General features: G+C 37.9%; 1 protein-coding gene across 1 annotated transcript in view; it reads right to left on the reverse strand.

The window, feature by feature from the left end:
- Nucleotides 1–596: 596 nt before the first annotated feature.
- Nucleotides 597–21,680, reverse strand: part of BUB1B (BUB1 mitotic checkpoint serine/threonine kinase B) — a 72,978-nt gene continuing 51,894 nt past the window's right edge. Inside the window, exons 12-22 of the mRNA XM_008142993.3 lie at nt 20,243–20,303; nt 20,020–20,125; nt 12,475–12,749; nt 11,053–11,186; nt 10,250–10,390; nt 9,601–9,701; nt 8,308–8,457; nt 6,952–7,094; nt 3,677–3,848; nt 2,565–2,671; nt 597–1,201 (exon numbers count right to left, since the gene is read on the reverse strand). Coding sequence (XP_008141215.2) covers nt 970–1,201; nt 2,565–2,671; nt 3,677–3,848; nt 6,952–7,094; nt 8,308–8,457; nt 9,601–9,701; nt 10,250–10,390; nt 11,053–11,186; nt 12,475–12,749; nt 20,020–20,125; nt 20,243–20,303 — 1,622 coding nt within the window. The 3' untranslated portion in view covers nt 597–969. The remainder of the gene's footprint in view (nt 1,202–2,564; nt 2,672–3,676; nt 3,849–6,951; nt 7,095–8,307; nt 8,458–9,600; nt 9,702–10,249; nt 10,391–11,052; nt 11,187–12,474; nt 12,750–20,019; nt 20,126–20,242; nt 20,304–21,680) is intronic.

Genomic DNA, 21,680 nt, shown 5'->3' on the forward strand with positions numbered 1-21,680 from the left:
GGATAAAAATTAAAACATCCTATATAATAAAAGCCTGATATGCTAATTGTCCAACCAAAGTGTAATATGCTAATGATATGCTAAGGCTGCTCAACCGCTCACTATGATGTATGCTGACCACCAGGGGGCAGAAACTCTGACTAGTAGGTTAGCTTGCTGCTGGGGTCCGGCTGATTGTGTCTGAGCGAGATGGGCTGGACACGTCCTGAAGCCCTCCCACAGTCCCTCCCTGGCTGGCCAACCTCCTGCGTCCCTCGGCCTGGCCTGTGCCCTCTCGCAATCTGGGACTTCTTGGGGGAGGTTGGAGAGCCAGTTTTGGCCCAATCCCGCAGGCCAGGCCAAGGGACCCCACTGGTGCACGAATTCGTGCACCGGGCCTCTAATTAAGATATATTGAAAACATAATCTTGCCACTTGAAAGTTAAGAAAATTTGGCCTTGTGTAAATATTTTATCTACTTTTCAATTTAGACCACTTAGTGAAAGGTCAGGAACACCTAAAGAAATGTTTGGCCACTGTCTTGTTACGAACCTATCATAACAGTTCCAAATATAGGATATGTAAATTTCCATGGTAAAACAGCTCCTGTCTACAAAACCAAGCCATTTATTATCTTAGTTGGCAAAAAGTAGATGAGATGTTAGAAGCACAAATTTAACAAATACTATTTTATTATTTACAAAATACACAGTGATCAGAAGGGTACACATCACAAATTATGAAAGGGAAAAGTAGAGACAAATGCAATGAACAACAAGGTACCTATTCACATGGAGTCCATTTAGAATAAAACAGTTCTTTGTTAAAGTTTGACAAGAAGAGTAGGTACATTACTGTGTAAAAAAACCGCCAGTTACCCAGAAGTACACCACTACCAGAAAGCAGAAAGTGTTGGTAGTGTATCTAAATGCATCCTAGAGTAGCTTATAGCATAGACAGGTCTAGTGTTCTACAGCAGAACCAGTGGTTTTAGGCAGGAACCTGTGAGAGACTTGACTGCCTATCTTGCTGGAAGAGCAAAGCCCCAGGACCAATTAACTTCCCTACCTTCCATAAAGCTTTGTTCAGGTGACTGTAGAATGTGGTGTCAAACACCCCATTCATTTCTGCTGCAAGTTCCCTCAGAACAGACACTGTGGACTCATCACTGGCATTCAGAATCCGCACAAAGAATTTATTCCACAATTCACCATCTTTTAGCCTAAAAATATATAAAAACCATTTCTGTCAATATTAGGCATGTAAAAGTTAAAATTCTTTCTGTGTTTAACTCAGTGGTACATTTATGTACCATATGATTTAAGGTAATGCCTAGAACTCTAGGGTTAGAGATCATTCAAATAGCACTTTGGAAGTCCAAGGTGAAACTTAAAAAGACTATCATAGTGGGAAAAGCCATAATACAATGCACTTAAAAGAAAAAAAGTCTCTCATTTAAACCAATAAATTTCCTCTGTTTACTAAGATGCAGCACTTCTCTTCTACAAATAGAAGAAAAATGAATTTTGTCTCCTCTAACTTTCCTAAAGTCTAGGTCATTAGAAAGACTATAGAATCTCTCCCCCTACCTAGTGGTTTATTATCTTCACAATCCTCTGAGAATCCTAAGCTTGACTGAAGTAACTGCTGCTTAGTCTATGATGTTTGTACTTTTTTTCGAATCAGAGAAGTTGCCACTATTGTATAAGGCAGAGCTGTTAGGAAATCCCAACTGACCCCACCTGTTTGTGTTTGTTAGACCCACCTAGGATCATAAACAACTGGAGGCACCTGAAACTATCCTATGTGTCTTGTGTTATATTTTAAGCCTATTTTTAAAGTATATGTTGGAGGCAAATAAGATTGGCCAAATTCTAAATTAAATAAAGAAAAAAATGCAATTCAATTGTTGGGAATGGGGAATGAAGGAGAAGGAGTGTTAAATCTTCAACACTGATTTTTTAAAACCAAAGAATAGATCAGTGATACCTTGGTAAACTTATTATTAGCTCTGATAAACTAAAGTGAAACATGGGATATTTAATAAGTTTCATGATCAGGCTTGAGGGAGTACTAAAGTTCTGAGACCAAGTAGCTCTTATTAAAAGAGCATTTACTTCTTCACCAAGGAGATTCAGTTCTCTGCTTTGGTTCCACCCACTCACTAAATAATAGTCTACAATTAGTATATAATTTAGAAATTTAACTATCTTCAAGAGATGGTTATTAACTTTTGATAACAACAGCTATTAAAAAGGGGTATAACACTAACACCAATTGGTTAGAAAATTATTTTCATGAAATGTATCTACTAACATTTCTAACTAAGAGGCTCAATACTACAATTGCAGTCTATATGATACATCTAGGTCTAGAATGATGTCCTGAAGTCTGAATAGTTTCTTGTTTTTAATTACCAATTCCTTTGTCCTAGTTGCTCCACTGATACTTAATAAAAACTGTTGAAATTAATGGAATCATGGCATTGGGACTAAGAAAACTAAGGCTGCCAAAGCAGAGAGAGCACCCAATAGAAAAAGAAAATTATTTGAGCAGGCAAAGACCCTGAAATCACCAATACTTACTCAGAAATATTTTGGCTAAGTTTCCAGAGGGACCCATCCCAGAAGACCTGTAGGTGTTCCTTGAACAATAGTAAATGTACTAAATCTGCTATACCAAACAGATCTACCTGAAATCACAAAAAGCACCATCAGCTAAAACAATTCTCTGCTACTATCATGGCAATTTATTTAATTATTTTTATTTATTTTTAGAGAGAGGAAGGCAGGGAGGAAGGGAGGGAGGGGAGAAGGAGGGAGGAGGAGAGAGGGAGAGAGAGAAACATTGTTCGGTTGTCTCCCACACTCAGCTCGATAGGGGATCAAACCTGCAACCTAGGTATATGTCCTGACCGGGAATCAAACCCGCCACCTTTTGGTGTATAGGACAATGCTCCAACCAACTGAGCCACACAGACCAGGATTCATGGCAATTTATTTATATAGGAAGTTGAAAGATACTAGAGTGATTAAATTTATTTTATGACATATATTTTAGTAGACTGCCCCGTACCCTTACAGAAAAGGGAGAAGCTCCCCCAAAGAAGTGATCAATGGAGCCAACTCTAGGAACTATCCTTAAGAACAAAAGGTAACAAAAATAACTGGACTATCAAATTCAAATTTGTAGATATACTGAGTTTGCATGGACTCCAGCTGTGATCTAAACGTGGTCCATATGACTAATTCAGGTTCATGCTACATAATGAATCAGCAAATGCTATCTGTCCAGAACTGAGTCAGAAAGGGCTGTGCATATAATGTATAAAACACTTTACATTTGTCCTAATGTCCCTTTATATTTTTTTAATTTAATCCTCACAACAATTCTTATGTACACAGAGCAGATTATCCTTATTTTACAGAGATCACAGAGAATGACTTGCTACATAGTTAAGTGCTAGAAATAGTCCTGACACTTAGGTTACTGAGTTAATCATGGGTTTGCACGTGTCTGTATATTCTTTAATGTTGTGGCAAAAAAATGGTATATTTTGCTTGACTTGATGATATTTGAAAATTAGGTCATCTATTCCAGGAGAGACAATATCAGTAAACACTAGCTTTCACAGCTTATCTAAAAAGAGAGATGAAGAAACCCTCTCCATATTTGCTCAGGCTTATGTTACACTTACCTGGTAGGGAGAAGAACAGTTGGCCAGGATCTTTTGTCCTTCCAGGATCTGTACAGTCCTAAAACCGCTGACAGTAAAAACATCTAGCTGTGCTCTAAGGTCCACACTGTAGGAGAAGTCCACTATGTTCAAAGCTTGATTGTTCTTATCACAATCATAGGGATCGTAGATTCTAAGCCCAGATTTAAGAGAAAGAGATAATAAAAAATAGGCCATGAAAGAAGCTGCATAGCTGGTCTTAAACAAAAAAAAAAAAAAGAAAAAGAAAAAGAAAAAAAAAAGAGGTATTGCAGGTGTGTCTTAGCTATGCCAACAGCTCCCCCCAGTGGTTAGTTTTGAAACTACACCTGTAGGAGCAGTGGCAGTGTCTATCCACCCAAGTGGGCAAGTGGGGATTGTCAAAATTAGTTTAGTGACACAAACATTAGTATATATCTAAACCATAGTGCGCGGTCACCACAGAACATTTATCAAGTTTCCATAAGTGAGTACTGAGGGTAGAGTGCAGGCCTCTGCCTTACATTGTACATATTAACTCATACAAAAGCAATGATTTATTTATACACTGATGAGAATTATGATGGAGAAAATTAAGCTTTTACAGGTGTCATAACCTTTCTGTTTACTACTATAGATTAGATTTTCCAAGTTTTCATTTTCATTCAGGTTTCTTTCTCCCAGATTTTAACGGAAAATATAGGACTTCTTTTTTTTTTTGTAATCTATATTGAAATCTATCCTGTTTTTTATTAAACTAACACCAAAGTCAACCTTACTCTTATTTCAACCCTTATTTCCTAAAACAAAAACAAAGAGAAAAACAATTTTGTAGCACTAATTCACCATTAATTTTATTTCCTTGGGTTTATCTATTCCATGCAATAAAGCTACTATTCAAAGAGATGTAGGAACTATTATGTGAGAGAAAAGAACGGATTATTTTTGTGTTTGTCTCTCTGCTTTTCTCAGTTAGTTCCCTCAAATCCCTGACTGATATTGGTGGCAGGTCCTCTATTCCTAAATGCAGGCTTTGATTAAACCACTTACGTATGCCTACAGCACAGAACGATCTATTTTACCTTAAAATTTATATTTGCTCCCATTTTATATGATGCAACTGTTTTGGCCATCACAAAATTGTAATTTCTAGATATTTTAAAACTTGGGAGAGATAGGAAAAATGTTTCTTAGGTTAATAAAAAGAAGCAGGAAGATCTCCTTACTCTCTAATTGGCCACTCACTGTTACCTTGGACAAGGCATTTCACTATTTTGGATCACATTTTGTCACAAAAAATATATATATATATATAAGCACTGCATTAAATGATTTCAAAAGGTTCTTTTAAATCCTTTTGAATGTATATGAAATTTCCTACCACATTTGACAAATCGTGACAAAAAGAAGGGATATCTAAATACATAGTGCACAAATGCCCAATCCTTAAAAGGCTTTGAATATCCTTTTGCTTAAAACTTCGGTAGACCAGAGAACTCTAGCATTATCCTCTAAACTTTCAGTGTTGTGAAACACAATGAAAATAAAAACTATACCTGGGGTTTTCACATTGGGAACGCAGGGGGTGGAGGGGGGAGTCTGGTGGTCACATGGCTGGGGGAATATAAGTTGTATTTAATTGGATGGGGTGGGGCAGTTATGGGAGAATAGTGACATAAAACATCCTAAAATGTTTGGAATAGACCGGCATGAAGAATTATCTTATCCAAAATACTTTTGGTGCCCTGGATGAGAAACGCTGCTGTATTATGCCTGGGGAAGATTTTAGGATCTGCTATCTCAGGAAAGAAGGTGGGATGCTCCAGTTCTTTTGGTTATAATTGCAGAAATATACGGGGGGTTCCTTTAATTTCCATACCAACTATAATTTAGAGTTGAACTGAGTCTTCTCTTACAGATTAAGTAATCAGGAGAAATGTAAAGAATGATTGCTGCTTTTATCTATATCAGTGGCCTCAGAGAAAGTTAATTGCGTACCTTAGGTTGGGGTAGACGCAGGGTTGGGGCAGACAAAGCATCTTTAAACCAAATTGCTTTACTCAAATACCATGAGACCAGTAATCACTACAAAGGTATGCTGGTCCTCTAGTCCTTCCCATAAAACAAAAACTATGGACTATGCCTTCCTTGTTCATGCCTTAATATGTTCGTTCTTTATTTTTTAATTAAATTTAATAGTGACATTGGTTTGCAAAACCATATAGGTTTCAAGTGTACAACTCAATAAAACACCATCTGCACACTGCATCATGCTCCCAGTGCCCCAAGCAAAGTCTCTGCCTACCTCCACTTACCCCCTACTCTTTCCCTCTGGCTATCACAACCCTGCTGTCTGTGTCTATATGTATATATATATATATATATATATATATATATATATATATATATATATATATATGGTTTTCTTTTTTCTTAATCCCTTCACCTTTTTCACCCAGCCTCCCAACACCCCTCCCCTCTGACAGCTGTCAGTCTGTTCTCTGTATCTATGAGTCTATTTCTATTTTTTGTTTATTTTGTTCATTAGATTCCACATGTAAGTGAGATCACATGGTATCTGTCTTTCTTTGATTGGCTTATTTCACTTAGCATAGTACTCTCCAGGTCCATCCATGCTATCACAAAAGGTAAGATTTCCTTCAGTTTTATAGCCAAGTAGTATTCTACTGTACATGCCTTAATGTGTTCTATATTTTCTCAGTTCTTAGTATTTGGGCTTTATTTCTTATTTCCTGCTCTCCACTTACCCCTTGAACCTGATGGCTAAGCTGGGTTTAATTTGAACACTAAGCCCCTTTTCTTGGCATAGTTTGCATTTGTATTCTGGTTTTTACCTATTCCCCTTGGCAATTGCCTTAATTTGGCCTGACTTAAGCTTTGGTCTTTGAAACTAAGCAGTGCCTTGGTTTTGCTAGCATACTCACTAGATTTGTACTGGTCCCAATCAAAGAAAGACTGGACAATCTACTTTACATTCCCCAAAATATTCATATTTTATTTTCTTTTTGACAGGAATCATCACAATACTAAGAGTGGTTAATTATTTTTTTCTGAATTAATGTATTTCCAAAAAAATTTTTTCCTTTGAATTCTTTTAAACTATTGACTGTTTAAATGGTTATTGATTTTTAGGTAGCAAATATTTTCTTAACATACTGTGTTTGTCAATGTAGCATTTATTGAAAGGCAAAAGAAAATGCAACTATCTATGTTTGAGAGAAAGCTAACAGAAGCGTAAAAGAATGAAAAGGACCAACCTGTTTCTAAACATCAGAGTACTTGGACTCAAGTCACCATGGACTATTTCTGCTTTGTGTAGTTTCTCCACTGTTGTCAAAAGGTTATAAACAATCAACACCGTTATTTCATGGGTAATCAATTCTCTGTGTTGAAAAAGATCCTGGAGATAGAAGGACAACAAAATTCACCGTCTTTTAAGTTAGGGTGACTGCACTTATATTCAATACCTTGCTTGCTGCTGCTTTGTCCTCTTTCTTGTTGTTCTGTACTAGAATTGGGGGCTCTTTTGTAGGTTGGGCCTTTGTCCCAGTTTTAACAACACTGCTCTCCTATAAGATTGTTTGTGAGGATGTAATGAAATAATGGACTAAGAGCATTAAGGACAAACCTGGCCCATAAAAGGTGTTCTATAAATGGTAGTTTTAAAATACCCTTATTCCAACCATTTAGGGAAATTATACTACAGTCAAATTATGCAGCAAAACCTTCTTAAGAACATTACAGAGAAAATGTTACATGGGGTTGGGTTCTAAACATAATCCAGTGGGGGTCATAGTAAAAAGCTCTGTAACTCTTCTAGGATCTGTAAGCAAAGATCCACACTTTTGTGAGCATTTACTATAGGAGCTAGACCAGGTTCTCACAGTAAATAGTGGCAAAAATGTCTCTCGTGCTTCTGCAGGAGGAGAAGAGAAGAAACCATGTGAAACAGCCCAGAGTGCTCTGTTCTTAACAGGGCCTGCCTCATGGGAAACTAGTTATCCAGAGCCTGCCAGACCGGGGAAGGGAAAGCCAACTCCAGCCCACTCTAGCTAGCCCGTTCCACACAAGGAGGTGGGGTAGGGGAGGACAGAAACACAGAGACATAGGCTCCTAAAAACATAAATCACAGGACTATACAATGCTCTCCCTTCTTCCCCTCACACCTTATCAACCACATTACTAAAGGTCTATTTACAGCAGTTCCTTTACCCAGTATATCATATCGGCTATCTAGAAAAAATTACAAGGAATACTAAAAGGCAAAACCCAAATTTGAAGAGATAGACCAAGTGTCAAAACCAGACATGGCAGAGAAATTGGAATCAACCAACCAGGAATTTAAAACAAGAGAGACCATGAGCTGATGATGATCATAGATGACAGGGTCATTACACAATTATCTACTTTTGTATATGTCTGAACATTGATATAAGTTAAAAGAGGTCTTAGTCAAAATAACTTGGGAAAAGAAAATGATCAATGCTTTTCATTTATAATGAGTTGGTCTACTTCTAGAGAATTAACAAGAATTTTGTACTAAATTCTTTTGCTAAATGGAACACAAATCTCTCTACTTGAGGACTTGAAATTGTTTTTATGTTATTGCAAACCTGAAGGGTGAAGCAGTTTGTATACTGGTGCCAAATGATACAGCCATCTTGGTACTGATAATAGCTGCACAAATAATCACACTCCTCATTTAAACGTTCCTTTAACTTGAGGTTGATATAAAAGTCCCATGGGATAGTTTGAGAAGATACCTAGTAAGAAATGATATTTTAAAAATAAGAGCAATTAGAATCTATGGTTATTGTCGGCAGATTAAAAACATTCCCTCCAGCCCTTCTAATACGCCAACAGAAATAATAGTAAAGGGATTATTTTGAAAGGCATCTTACCTAATAATAGACAAACATGTAAATTGACCGTACCTCTGCTACGCCACCAGCCAATCAGGAGTGATATGCAAATTAACCCAACAAAGATGGCAGTTAATTTGCATACTCAGACGCCGAGTGACAGGACGCTTGCATCATCGCCATGGCAACGATGCAGGCGTTCTGCCCCACCCCCGGTCTCTCAGGGCCTCTGGGGGGCGGGGCCAGAGTGGAAAGAGGCGATTCTGGGGCCTGAGCGGAAAGTGGTTGGGCTAGAGTGGAAAGGTGGTGCTGGCAGCCAGGGAAAGGAAAGCCCATTCTAGCACGAATCTTCGTGCATCGGGCTTCTAGTAAATCTGTAACAAAAGAGCTGAGAGCAACCAAATCTATGCCACAAGACCATCTGCTTCTCCTTTCCCCTTTCTAAAAATCAATAAAAACATATTTTTAAAAAATTTCTAAAGAAAAAATGTTTTAAATGAAGAATTCTAATATCCAAACTACCAATCAAGTAAAGATGTGGAATAAGAAATTTTCAGAATGTAAGATTTCAAAAAACTTACATTCCATACATCTCTTCTCAGGAAGCTACTAAAGCATGAGGGCTTAAACCAAGAAAGAAGAAAAAAATGAAATCCAATTAACTGGGCATCCAACCTAAGAAAGAGGTAATGTGAATCCCTGGGATGGTGGTGAATGAAAATTTCAAAATAATATTGTGTGTGTGTAAAGTCTAGAATGTAACTTGTCAATACTGGAGCAGGGCAGAAAATTTCAAATTTTCCCAAGAAGATAAAATTACAGAATACTGAGTATGTTTGGACGTATTAAGAGTTACACAATAGCTTCTTATTTTTGATATCTGGTCCTGGAATGTAATGGTGAGTGATTTCTTGAAGCATCAGTGATTTTCCTAGAAGAAGCTTACAGACTATTCAAAGAATTTGATGGTACCAGGGGGACACAGTTATTGCTTCAACTCACTTTATTTACAAGGTAATTGTAATGACAAGGAATCAGTCCTACCTTTATTATGGTCAACTCTGCAGAGTTTCTTGGTGTCACCCAGAATAATTTGTAATCTTCACATATTAGGTATTCTTGTTTAATGCAATAATCCTCATTACCTGTTGAGAAGGTTTTGATTTCATTTAAAAACCACTGGAATATACTGTATATAGGGCCCCTAGCTTTTACTTCCTGGTTTAAGGGCTAATAGCACCTTGTAATTAGTCAGTTAGTAGCAGCTAAAATACTTTTCAAAATCATTTGTTAGCCAGGCTGGTGTGACTCAGTGGTTGAGCATTGAGCCATGAACAAGGAGGTCACAGTTTGATTCCCAGTCAGGGCACATGCCAAGTTTGCAGGCTTGATACCCAAAAGGGAGTATGCAGGAGGAAGCTGATAGATGATTATATCTCATCATTGATGTTTCTATCTCTCCCTCTCCCTTCCTCTCTCTAAAATCAATAAAAACATATTTAAAAAAATCATTTATTAAATACTGAAAGGGAAGACAGAATTCCTATTGTTAGTAGGACAAGAACTTATCAATGATTCTGTTTCTTATAATCTAGAAATATTTATTGTTCAAAAGCATCAAGCTCAAATACAAAAATAATCACTTATTTGTACACTGTCATACACAAAAGGACATGCATTCAATGGTACTTACCCAGTTCAATTTCCTTTTCTATTTCCAACTTAGGCATTGGTCTATCTTCTACAAAAAACTCTGCAGAAGCACTCAGCTCTGGTTGGGATTTTAGTAGTAGTCTGCGATACTGTGAACACCAGGGTGACTGAATGGGGTTTTCTGGGGGAGGAGGAGAAGTTGTAAAAAAACACACCCAAAAAAATCTAAAATGAGTATTATAACAGAGGAGGGGGAAAAACAAGATTGCATGATCAATACTGGTAACCTAACAAAACTCATTTATCTCAGGTCTTTATGATATTACTAGAGGCCTGGTGCACAAAATTCGTGCACTGGGGGGAGGGGGGGCGCGGGGTCTGTCAGCCTGGCCTGTGCCCTCTCAAAGTCTAGGAGCCCTTGGGGGATGTCCAACTGATGGCTTAGGCCTGCTCAGACATCCTTAGTGCTGCCGTCGAGGTGGGAGAGGCTCCTGCCACCGCCACTGCACTTGCCAGCTGTAAGCCCAGCTCAGGGCTTCTGGCTGAGCGGCGCTCCCCCAGTGGGAGTGCACTGACCACCAGGAGGCAGCTCCTGCATTGAGTGTCTGACCTCTGGTGGTCAGTGCACATAATAGCAACTGGTTGTTCCACCTTTAGGTCAATTTGCATATTAGCCTATTATTATATAGGATGTTCTGTTAGTACTAATCTACTTTAGAAATTTCACAATTTATGGAAACTTTTCTAGGAAAGAAAAACAGTTCAGTTTGCTGAGATAAATAAGTGTGCACTACACATGGATGTAGACGTTTGCTTACAAGTCAGTGGTATATGTGTACTTACCTGTAGCCTCATTAGTAAGCTCCAGTTTCTCAGGAATATGAAGACATTTGATGGAGGAGGTGCTTATAACTGAGGCAGAAGATCCAGAGAAGCCAGAGGAATGTGTGGCCTCACCGCTGTCTTCAATAATTGGGCTGAAAGAATTACAAATCAGTCAATCCTCATAGGGAAAATACCTGTCAATTTTATCTGTTATATAACATTTTGATATTTAATAGTCTCATTTTCAAAGGCCATTATTTTCCCGAAACAAAAGTAGAATGATAATCAGAATCTAGGTAACTTTACCTACCCTGGTTAACGAGCAATACCTAGCATTAAATTTCTAAACTTATGCTTTATTTATCTAATCTATAGTAAATGCCTATTCTATATCTATCCTAAATGATTGAGAAAACTGAAATAGACACTAACTTTCTTCCTGTTGATTGCTTCTCTGGATTTTTTACTCTGCAAAAAAGAAAGGATCAAGAAAGAAAAAGGGAAGCCAACATCACTCAAGGTGAAAACATGCTAACAAATCTGATAAAAAGTTTGTTGGAAAAAAAATCTGAAAATGCAGTTTAAAATCAAAAATTGGCAAACTTAAGAATATTCCTGAAGCTGGAATAAGTTTGCTAAAATTAGCCAACTTTTAAATATGGATAGATCATAAGGCTTATTAGTCTCTGGCTCTCTATGCCATCCCCTCCTAATTATTTTTTGTTCATTTCCACCTCTCTATCAAAATATACTTTTTAAAAATACATCTCTAATTGCCTAACCAAAGTTAGTATCAAGTTATTTTACTATTATTGCCCTAACCCAGTGGTCGGCAAACTGCGGTTCGCGAGCCACATGTGGCTTGTGGGCCGCGGTTTGCCGCTCTGTTGACTAATGAGTTTGCCGACCACTGCCCTAACTGGTTTGGCTCAGTGGATAGAGCGTCAGCCTGCGGACTGAAAGGTCCCAGGTTCGATTCCAGTCAAGGGCATGTACCTTGATTGTGGGCACATCCCCAGTAGGAGGTGTGCAGGAGGCAGCTGATCGACGTTTCTCTCATCAATGTTTCTAACTCTTTATCCCTCTCCCTTCCTCTCTGTAAAAATTCAATAAAAAATATATATTTAAAAAAATTATTCTACTATTAAACTTAATATTAAAGGAAAAAATAAATGCTTCTTCTCTCCCAATCAGGTATACACCATGATCCTCCTGGGCCTCTCAGTCTCCTAACCATCAAAATGTACTTTTCTGACCCGCATATTTAAATCAATTACTAAATTCCTTTGACACTTTATCTGGGGGAGTCCTATTGTCATGCAAAGCACTTAGCACAGTACCTGACAGGTAAGAGATGATAATTAATTGCTACAACTGATTAGCACGCACAATAAGAGAGCACTTAAAACAACCTGGTTTGTGCAACCTGTAATCAATCACCTCAGCTTCTTGATGCTGAGAGGTGAACTGTAAATAGTGCCACAAGTAATCTGTTGGTCCTCAGAGGTCTTCACATCTAGATCCTCTTCCTGCAACAGTCTCTCAGGATCAGAAGGGAGATCCTTCAAGGATATTATCTCATGAAAAGGAGTGGATACAAAACGAGCTGCTCTAGCAAAGTCACAGGAGTCTTCTGGGTTAGGACAAATAGTTATGTTCCTGAAACCTGTGATAATAGCATCCTCACTCAAAGGCTCAATTCCTGTAAATTCATCCTGAAATAAAAATCAAATAGAGTTCAGCTGAAATATTTCAATAAGCATATGGATACCCTATCTTTTTTACTTAGAGAGACATACAGTAGCTATGTGATTTTCAACACAGGGTACAGAAGTAGTATATCAGAATCTCTAAGAAAAGATAATTTAAAAAGCACATCATAACATTTGAAGAAAAAAGTTTTGTATCATGAAAACAGCAAACTACATTTCATCAAAAATACACTATGAGGAATCTCCACACAAAGGAAAAATACTGGGCAATAGTTTTTTTCCCAATTTCACCTAAGAACTAAAGGGCTAAAACTATTTTTCTCCTTATTTTGGCCTAGAGAATGTTCTGTAATCTGCTATACTACTAGTTTTTAAGTAATCTTCTATGCCAAATAGTTAATTTTTATTAAAAACAACTCACCATTATGGTAGAAAATATGGAAAACAAAATATAAAGTATAAAAAAATATATTTAAAATGTCTTTGTCTTTAAAAGTAATACATACATATGGTTTTAAAAAGTCAACTAATTTGCCCTGGCCAGTGTGTTGTCTTGGGCACCAAAAGGTCGCTGGTTTGATTCCCAGTCAGGGCACACGCCCAGGTTGCGGGTTCAGTCCCCAGTTGGTGTGCATATGGAAAGTAACCGATTGATGTGTCTCTCTCACATCCGTGTTTCTCACTCATTCTTTCTCTCGCTTCCTCTCTCTCTAAAAATATATACAATATATTAAAAAATAAAGTCAAATAGTTCAAAGGATTTAAAAGGACATATAGTGAAAAATTCTCCCTCCTGCACTTGACCCTTACCTTCCCCATCACTTCAATTATCACTCCCCAGAAACAATCGCTGCTGTCATCTATATCTATATCTGGTGGGATACATGAACAAGCATATTCTATGCATTTAAAAAGTGTATTTTATTTTTTGATTTGAGAGAGATCGATTATTCCATTTATTTATCATTTATGCATTCATTGGTTGTTTCTTATATGTGCCCTGACCAGGGATCCACAACCTTGGCATATTGGGACGATGCTCTAACCAACTAAGCTACCCGGCCAGGGCAAAAAAAAAAAAAAAAAAAGTATTTTAAAACAAGTGAAATATATGCTAGTACAGGTGCCCCTTGAACAACGTGGGGTTAAGGGAGGAGACCCTCTCCCCCTGCACAGTAGAAAACCCTTGGATAACTTTGAGTCCCCCAAAACTTAACTTAGAAGTCATCCTTTGGTGTCATGGGGAATTGGCTTCAGGTGACCCCCTCCCTCTGCCAGATGCTAAAATCCCTTATGTAAAATGGCATAGAATAAGGCATATATTTGGCCTTCCCCATTCATAGATTCCCAACCACGGATGAAAAATACTGTTTGGTTGGTTAATCTGTGAATGCAAAACATGGGCATATGGAGGACCAACTGTATATTGAAAAAAATTCCATGTAGCAGTGGACCTGGACAGTTCAAACCCATGTTGTTTAAGGTTCAACTGTATATATTATGCTTAAAAAATGTTTTTATTGATTTTTTTTTTTTTTTTTTTAGAGCGAGAAAATGAGAGCAAAGAGAGAGAAACATCAATGTGAGAAAGAAACATCAATCAGATGCCTCCCGTATGCACCCCAACTGGGTCTGAACGCACAACCTGGATATGTGCCCTGACCAGGAATTGAACCAGTGACCTTTGGTGCATGGGATAATGTTCAACCAACTAAGTCACACCAGCCAGGGCTGTATATATTATTCTTACTCATTATATTTTTAGCATATTTTCTGTGCTATTAAAAATCCTTTAAAAACAATATGACCACTCTTCCCAGAAATCAGTGGAAAAAGTGTCCTTGGGTGGTGATTTAAAAAAAACCATAGCATTGTATATCAGTGTGGCATATATTCTTCTAAAACTTTTACTAGAGTGCAGAAATATGGGCTCACCTTGCTTGTAATTACTGATTCTGAACTCATGAAATACCTAAATAATGTTGTGGAACAATTAAGAGTACATAAATGTTCAGTTAAAAACAAACAAACACAATATGATCACACTGTGGGTCTATCAGAAGTCAACCAATTTTTTTTAGATTATTCCCTGTTTTTTACTATTATACAACTATTTTAAATATCCTTATACATTTAAGTCTTCAGGAATATCTTAATATTTTAGGAATAATTCCTAAAAGTAGAATTATCAGATCAAACAAAAGGTTATGAACACTAAGGGTCTTTATATATATGGTATAGCTGCCCTCAAAGAGATTGTACTACTTTACACATTTAACTGCAGTATACAAAAGTGCCTGTTTCATTTAACCACTGTGGATGCTAGATATTAATTTTCTAGATGATCAATTTGACATATACTTTAAATTTCTGATAACATTTGTAAGTAGAGATGAGAGGTACATCTAAAAGAATCAATAGCCCTAGCCAGTTTGGCTCAGTGGACAGAGCATCGGCCTGCGGGCTTTTGTAGTATCAAGACATGATTTTGCAAGTCTCTGTCACAACATAAACTTTGATGCTGATGAGGGAGGACAGGGTAATGACTTTTTTCTATTAAAAACTAACGAGCCGAAACCGGTTTGGCTCAGTGGATAGAGCGTCGGCCTGCGGACTCAAGGGTCCCAGGTTCGATTCCGGTCAAGGGCATGTACCTTGGTTGCGGGCACATCCCCAGTGGGGGGTGTGCAAGAGGCAGCTGATGGATGTTTCTCTCTCATCGATGTTTCTAACTCTCTATCCCTCTCTCTTCCTCTCTGTAAAAAAATCAATAAAATATATTAAAAAAAAAAAACTAACGAACATGTTTCTTATAGAAGCAATCAAATATAAATAACTGTTTAAAAGGCAAAACTACCCATTTCTGCCACCAAGAAATGACTACTTCAACACTGATACAGCCCCCTGTTTGTGTTTGTTCTGCTTTTGTTTTATTTTATAAAAATGAGAGTTTAGCCTTGGCATGTGTGGTTCAGTTGGAAGAGTGTCATCCCATGCTCCAAAGGTCATGTTGATTCCAGATCAGGGCACATGCCCAGGCTCAATCCCTAGTTGGGAGCGTGTAGGAGGCAGTCAATCAATGATTCTCTCTCTTTATTGATGTTTCTATCTCTCTCTCCCTCTCTGAAATCAATAAAAATATTTAAAAAAACAACAACAAATGTGGCTAAAAATTATAAAACTAAAGTAAAATAGGTATCTATAGTCTAAGAATACATTTTATGCAAATATGACTTACTAGGTGTACCAGTTAATAATGGCGGATTTTGTAATCAAAGAAAACATGATAATTTCAAGAGAAACATCAAAAGTGCTGTAATCAAAGTAATGTCTATCACTAGCTACACATTTCCCCCATCTTTCAGGTAATTTGTGGATATCGTCCCAATAGAACTTTTCTTGTTGTGAGGAAAACCATTCAGAGACCCAATTTTCCACTTCTTCGTATGTTTTAAAGTGCTGCTCAAAAAGTGTGTGTGCCATCGATCAGAACAAGTGGTAATCTGAAGGAGCAAGGTCTGGTGAATATGTTGGGTGGGTTAATACTTCCCAGGCAAGATCTTTTAAGGTGTCTTTAACTGGTTTTGAAGTGTGTGATGGTGTGTTATCATGAAGCAAAATTACTCTGCCATGTCTCCTGGCCCATTCTGGTCATTTTATGATCAAAGCGTTCAAATTGATTATTTGTTGTCGGTAGCGATCAGTATTAACTGTTTCACCTGGTTTTAGAAGCTCATAATACACCACACCTTCCTGATCCTACCAAACACAGAGCATTGTCTTCTTTCCAAAGCAATTTGGCCTTGCAGTCGATGTTGATGGTTGACCTAGATTAACCCATGATTTTGTGCGTTTGGGATTCTCAAAATAAATCCACTTTTCATCGCCAGTCACAATTCAATGCAAAAAAGACTTTCTTTGGTGCTGTTGAAGCAACATTTTACTGATGACTTTTCAGTTTTCCATTTGTCTTTCATTCAGTTGACGTGGCACACATTTTCCTTCTTTTCAAGTCTTTCCCATTGCTTGTAAACTATCGGAAATTGTTTGCTGAGCAATGTTTAATCTTTCTGCAAGTTGTTTTTGAGTTTGACACACATCTTCATCCAATAATGCTTGTTAATTGTTGGTCTTCAAACTTTTGCAGTTGACCTGGATGCTGTCTTTCACATAGAAATCATCACTTTTAAAGCGTTTAAACCAGCGTTCACAAGTATCTTGAGATGGAGCATGTTCAACATAAGCTTCCCAAAGTATACGACAACTTTCAGCAGCACTTTTATTCAAAATAGAGTAATGAATTAAAACTTCCCGCAAATGCTCTTTTTTTGGCAGGAAATTGGACATTTTTAAGCGTAAAATATCTATGATGTTAACATCTTTAGCAAATTTGACATATGAAGTTTTGAAGCTTGCTGTCAATATAACAAAATAGCATACATATCAAATCGCATATATATCAACATATGTGTAACTCCATCTATTGAAAAAAATCCGCATTATAAACTAGTACACCTAGTATAGCCCTTTAGACATATTATTTTTAGGGAGGAAATTCTGATAGGTATCTATTAACAAAATTTAAGTAAAAGGTTTAAAACCAAAACACTAGCTCTAGCTGGTTTGGCTCAGCAGATAGAGAGTCAGCCTGTGAACTGAAGGGTCTCGGGTTCTATTCCAGTCAAGGGCACACGCCCGGGTTGTGGGCTCAATCCCCAGTGTGGGACCTGCAGGAAGCAGCCGATCTATGATTCTCTCTCATCATTGATGTTTCTATCTCTCTCTCCCTTCCTCTCTGAAATCAATAAAAATATATTTAAAAATAAATAAATAAAACCCCAATAGATTAACCTTTTGCACTCGGATGTCGAGTGTGACTCGACACGGTTAGCATCGGTAGCAGCTTGATGACAAAAGCGAGTACAAAGGGTTAAGATAGACTCCTTTAATAATTCAGCCCATTTCTAAACAGCTGAACCTAGAACTACTACCTCCAAATCCAGCCTATCCATTCATTATGTTCTCTGGTGGTATTCTCAGGAACACAGTATATAATTATTACTATTCTACATCGTTACCTTTTCATAGCAGTCAGTAAACTATTAGAATTATCTGGGAGAGTATTTAAAACAAACAAAAATATGTGCTTATTTTATTAACTGGCCAGCCCAATAAATTAAAAATAAATTAGTTTTAAAAAATACATGCTTGGACTTCATCCCTAGAGATTCCAATTCAGTATGGCTAGAATGGGGCCTGAGCACCTGTAGACATAAATGGCTCCCTAGTCTCTTCTGTTGCTAGATATTGTCTACATCTTGATCTAGGTGGAAATTGCAAAGTTATTCACACATGTAAAAACTCATCTAGCTGTACAATTAATGTGTACAGTCTACTGGATGTAAAATATACCTCAATAAAGAAGTAAATGGGGAAAAACATGTTTAAAAAGTTTCCCCAAGTGATTAATTCCCTAGGATATGGAGAATACACTGCTTTAAATCATTATCTTCTGTCAAATTTTCAGATTAAACATATTCCATTTTCTTCCACCTCTAGACAAGTTTCCAGATGTTGGTTTGAAGACAGGAATGATTTTCTTCCTTAAAACTTCAATGAAATGTCAATGATAAAAGTTATTTACTTAGACTTGAATTTTTATAAACTAGTCATGTCACTATCCATAGTGGTTAAAACAGAACATTACTAAAGTCAAATGGTTGGTCACATAACTCTTCTATTGCCACATAAAGCATTTTATATAAAAAGAACAAATATTCTTTGCTCTGTTACTTTTAAAGAAGTGCTTAAGGCTTTTAACATAATACTACCCCCCCACTTTATTTATTTATTTATTTATTTATTTATTTATTTATTTTTAAAATATATTTTATTGATTTTTTACAGAGAGGAAGAGAGAGGGATAGAGAGTTAGAAACATCGATGAGAGAGAAAACATCAATCAGCTGCCTCTTGCACACCCCCTACTGGGGATGTGCCCGCAACCAAGGTACATGCCCTTGACCGGAATCGAACCTGGGACCCTTGAGTCCGCAGGCCGACGCTCTATCCACTGAGCCAAACCGGTTTCGGCCCCCCCCCCCCACACACTTTAAAAAAGTGAGATATAATTCACATACCAAAAAAATCACCCTTTTAAAGTGCACATTTCAGTGGTTTTTAGCATATTCACAAGGTTGTACAATCATCACCACTATTTAACTCCAGAACATTTTCACCGTCCCTCCCCCCCCCCAAAAAAAACCCATACCCATTAGCAGTCACTCTCTAACTCCTCTAACCTCTTATTCCCTGGAAATTCCCAATCTACTTTCTGTTTTGTTTAAGAAAATATATATTTTTATTATTGATTTTAGAGAGGAAGGGAGAGGGAGAGATAGAAACATAGATGATGAAAGAGAATCACTGATGGGTGGCCTCCTGCATGCCCCACACTGGGGATCAAGCCAGCAACCCCGGCATATGCCCTGACTGGGAATCAAACCATGCTCTCCTGGTTCATAGGTGAATGTTCAACCACTGAGCCATGCCAGCTGGGCTAATTTCTCTTTTTATGGATTTGCCTATTCTGGACATTTCATATAAATGGAATCATATACTATGTGGTCTTTTGTGTTTAGCTTCACTCACTTAACAAAGTGTTTTCAAGGTTCAACCATGTTATAAGATGTACCAGTTCCTCTTTCTTTTTTATGCCTGAATAATAGTCCACTGTGTGGATATACAACATTTTATTTATCCATGCCTCAGTTGATGGACATTGGGTTCCCACTTTTTGGCTATCATGAATAATCATGAACAAGTTTTTTTGTGTTAACATATGTTTTTAATTCTCTTGGATATAAGCCTAGGAGAGAATTTCTGATTATGTGGTCTCTCTATGTTTAACATTTTGAGAAACTGTTGTACTAAGTGGCTATACCATTTTACATTCCTACCAGCAATGTATAAAGGTTCTAATTTCTCAATATCCTCACCAACACTTGTTATTGTCTGTCTTTTTTTTATTATAGCCATCCTAGTGCTTATGAAGTAGTATCTCACTGTGGTTTTGATTCTCTGATGACTAATAATGTTAAAAAGCATCTTTCCATGTGTTTTTTAAAATTGATTTCTACAGAGAGAGAGGGAATAAAACTGGCCAGTGCTTTCTTCAAGTCAGTAATTTTCACTTGAATCCTGAACTTTTTTTTTGAGAATTGAATGAAACAATCCACTAGTCCATTTATATTAACTTAGGAATACTTCTTACACAAACATCTGGAGACACATCTTCATTTGAATTGATGCTGTCTGAAGTTTTGAGAACTGCAAGGGGTTTTCGTTGGACTAAAACCCGTGGAGGATCTGTAGGAGGACTATAAAAAGACACATTCCATTTAACAATATTTTTCTGTTGACAGAGATAACAGTAAACTCTCATTTATAAAAATAGAAAACTTTAAAGTGTCAAAATGAAACAAAAATACTCAAACCTGATATTCTTTTTTTCTGAAAGAAGAAACTCATCAAAAATGGAGAAAGGTACACTGGGACCTATAGAAAAAGAGACTAGATTTATTCTCTTTAGAGTAAACGCTCTATTCTTCAAGGCAACTAGATCAATTAATATTTTGTACTGTTTGAAAGGAGAAAGGCAACTGTTTGTTTTTTATAATGAACTAGGGGCCTGGTGCACGAAGATTCGTGCATGGGGGGTGGGTCCCTCAGCCCGACCTGCACCCTCTCCAATCTGGGAGTTTCTGTCTGTCTTTGTAATCATATGAGTGAATTGTCTGAGACCCCAACACAGTTTGGTTTGTTGCTCACAGAATAATAGAGGCATTCTTTCTTTTCTTTGCTTCATTGGTGGAGATTTCCTGGAAATTTTAGGATATCTTCCCTTTAATTTTTCCTAGAACCTCTGATTTTACTTATGTCTCCCACCTTTGCTTTCCCTCCATCCCCCACCACAACAGTAACTTGCTCCAGGCTCAGTTTGCTCTAGTGTCTAGGAGATCCATCTGCCACCAGAATTCTCAGTATTTCTGGTGCTCCACGCGTTCTGGGCTTCCTCTTCCGGTTCTGGGCTGCCACCAGAACTACTATTCCCAGAATTCCTGGTGCTCCCCGCGCTCTTGATTTTCCCTTCCTGCTCTGTCTTCGTCCCACGGCCTCCCGCTCTGCCAAGTCCTCTAAGCCACCAGCTCCCCAAGCCTCTGCCGGCTCTCCTGCTCTCTCCGCCCAGAGGCTTGGGGAGAAAGACTGAGGGAGCCACGCCCCCCAAGCCACTGGCTCTCCCACTCTGCTCTCCTCCCGGCAGCTTGGGGGGGAGCGACCGAGGGAGCCACATCCCAAGCTGCCGGCTCTCCCGCTCTGCTCTCCGCCTGGTGCCTGTGTATGCAAATTAACCCGCCATCTTTGTCATGTTAATTTGCATACTCACTCCTGATTGGTGGGCGTCGCAGAGGTACGGTCAATTTACATGTTTCTCTTTTATTATATAGGATAATTTCAAACACATAAAAGTAAATATCATCTATATATATAAAGCCAATGGCCGTAACACCATACTACCTTAACAACAGGTCGCTATGTCGCCCACTGTGGCCAGGAACCAGCCGAATCAGGTACATATGTATCCTTTTTTCCCCATTGACCCAAGAGCTCTCTATGTGGTTCGCTGAGGCTGATTCCTGGCCAGCATTGAAGCTTTACTTATTCCTCTGCTCAAACCTGCTCTTTCCCATTCTTCCCAGTTACTGTTCTCAAAAGTATCCTATATAATAAAAGCCTAATATGCTAAGTGTCCAGTCATCTGGTTGGCCGTTCAACCAAAGCGTCATCTACCTAATAAAAGAGTAACATGCTAATTGACTGTACCTTCGCGACACCCACCAGCCAATCAGGGGTGAGTATGCAAATTAACGCAAC

Source organism: Eptesicus fuscus, chromosome 5 (assembly GCF_027574615.1).
Source record: "Eptesicus fuscus isolate TK198812 chromosome 5, DD_ASM_mEF_20220401, whole genome shotgun sequence".
NCBI classification, from domain to species: Eukaryota; Metazoa; Chordata; class Mammalia; order Chiroptera; family Vespertilionidae; genus Eptesicus; species Eptesicus fuscus.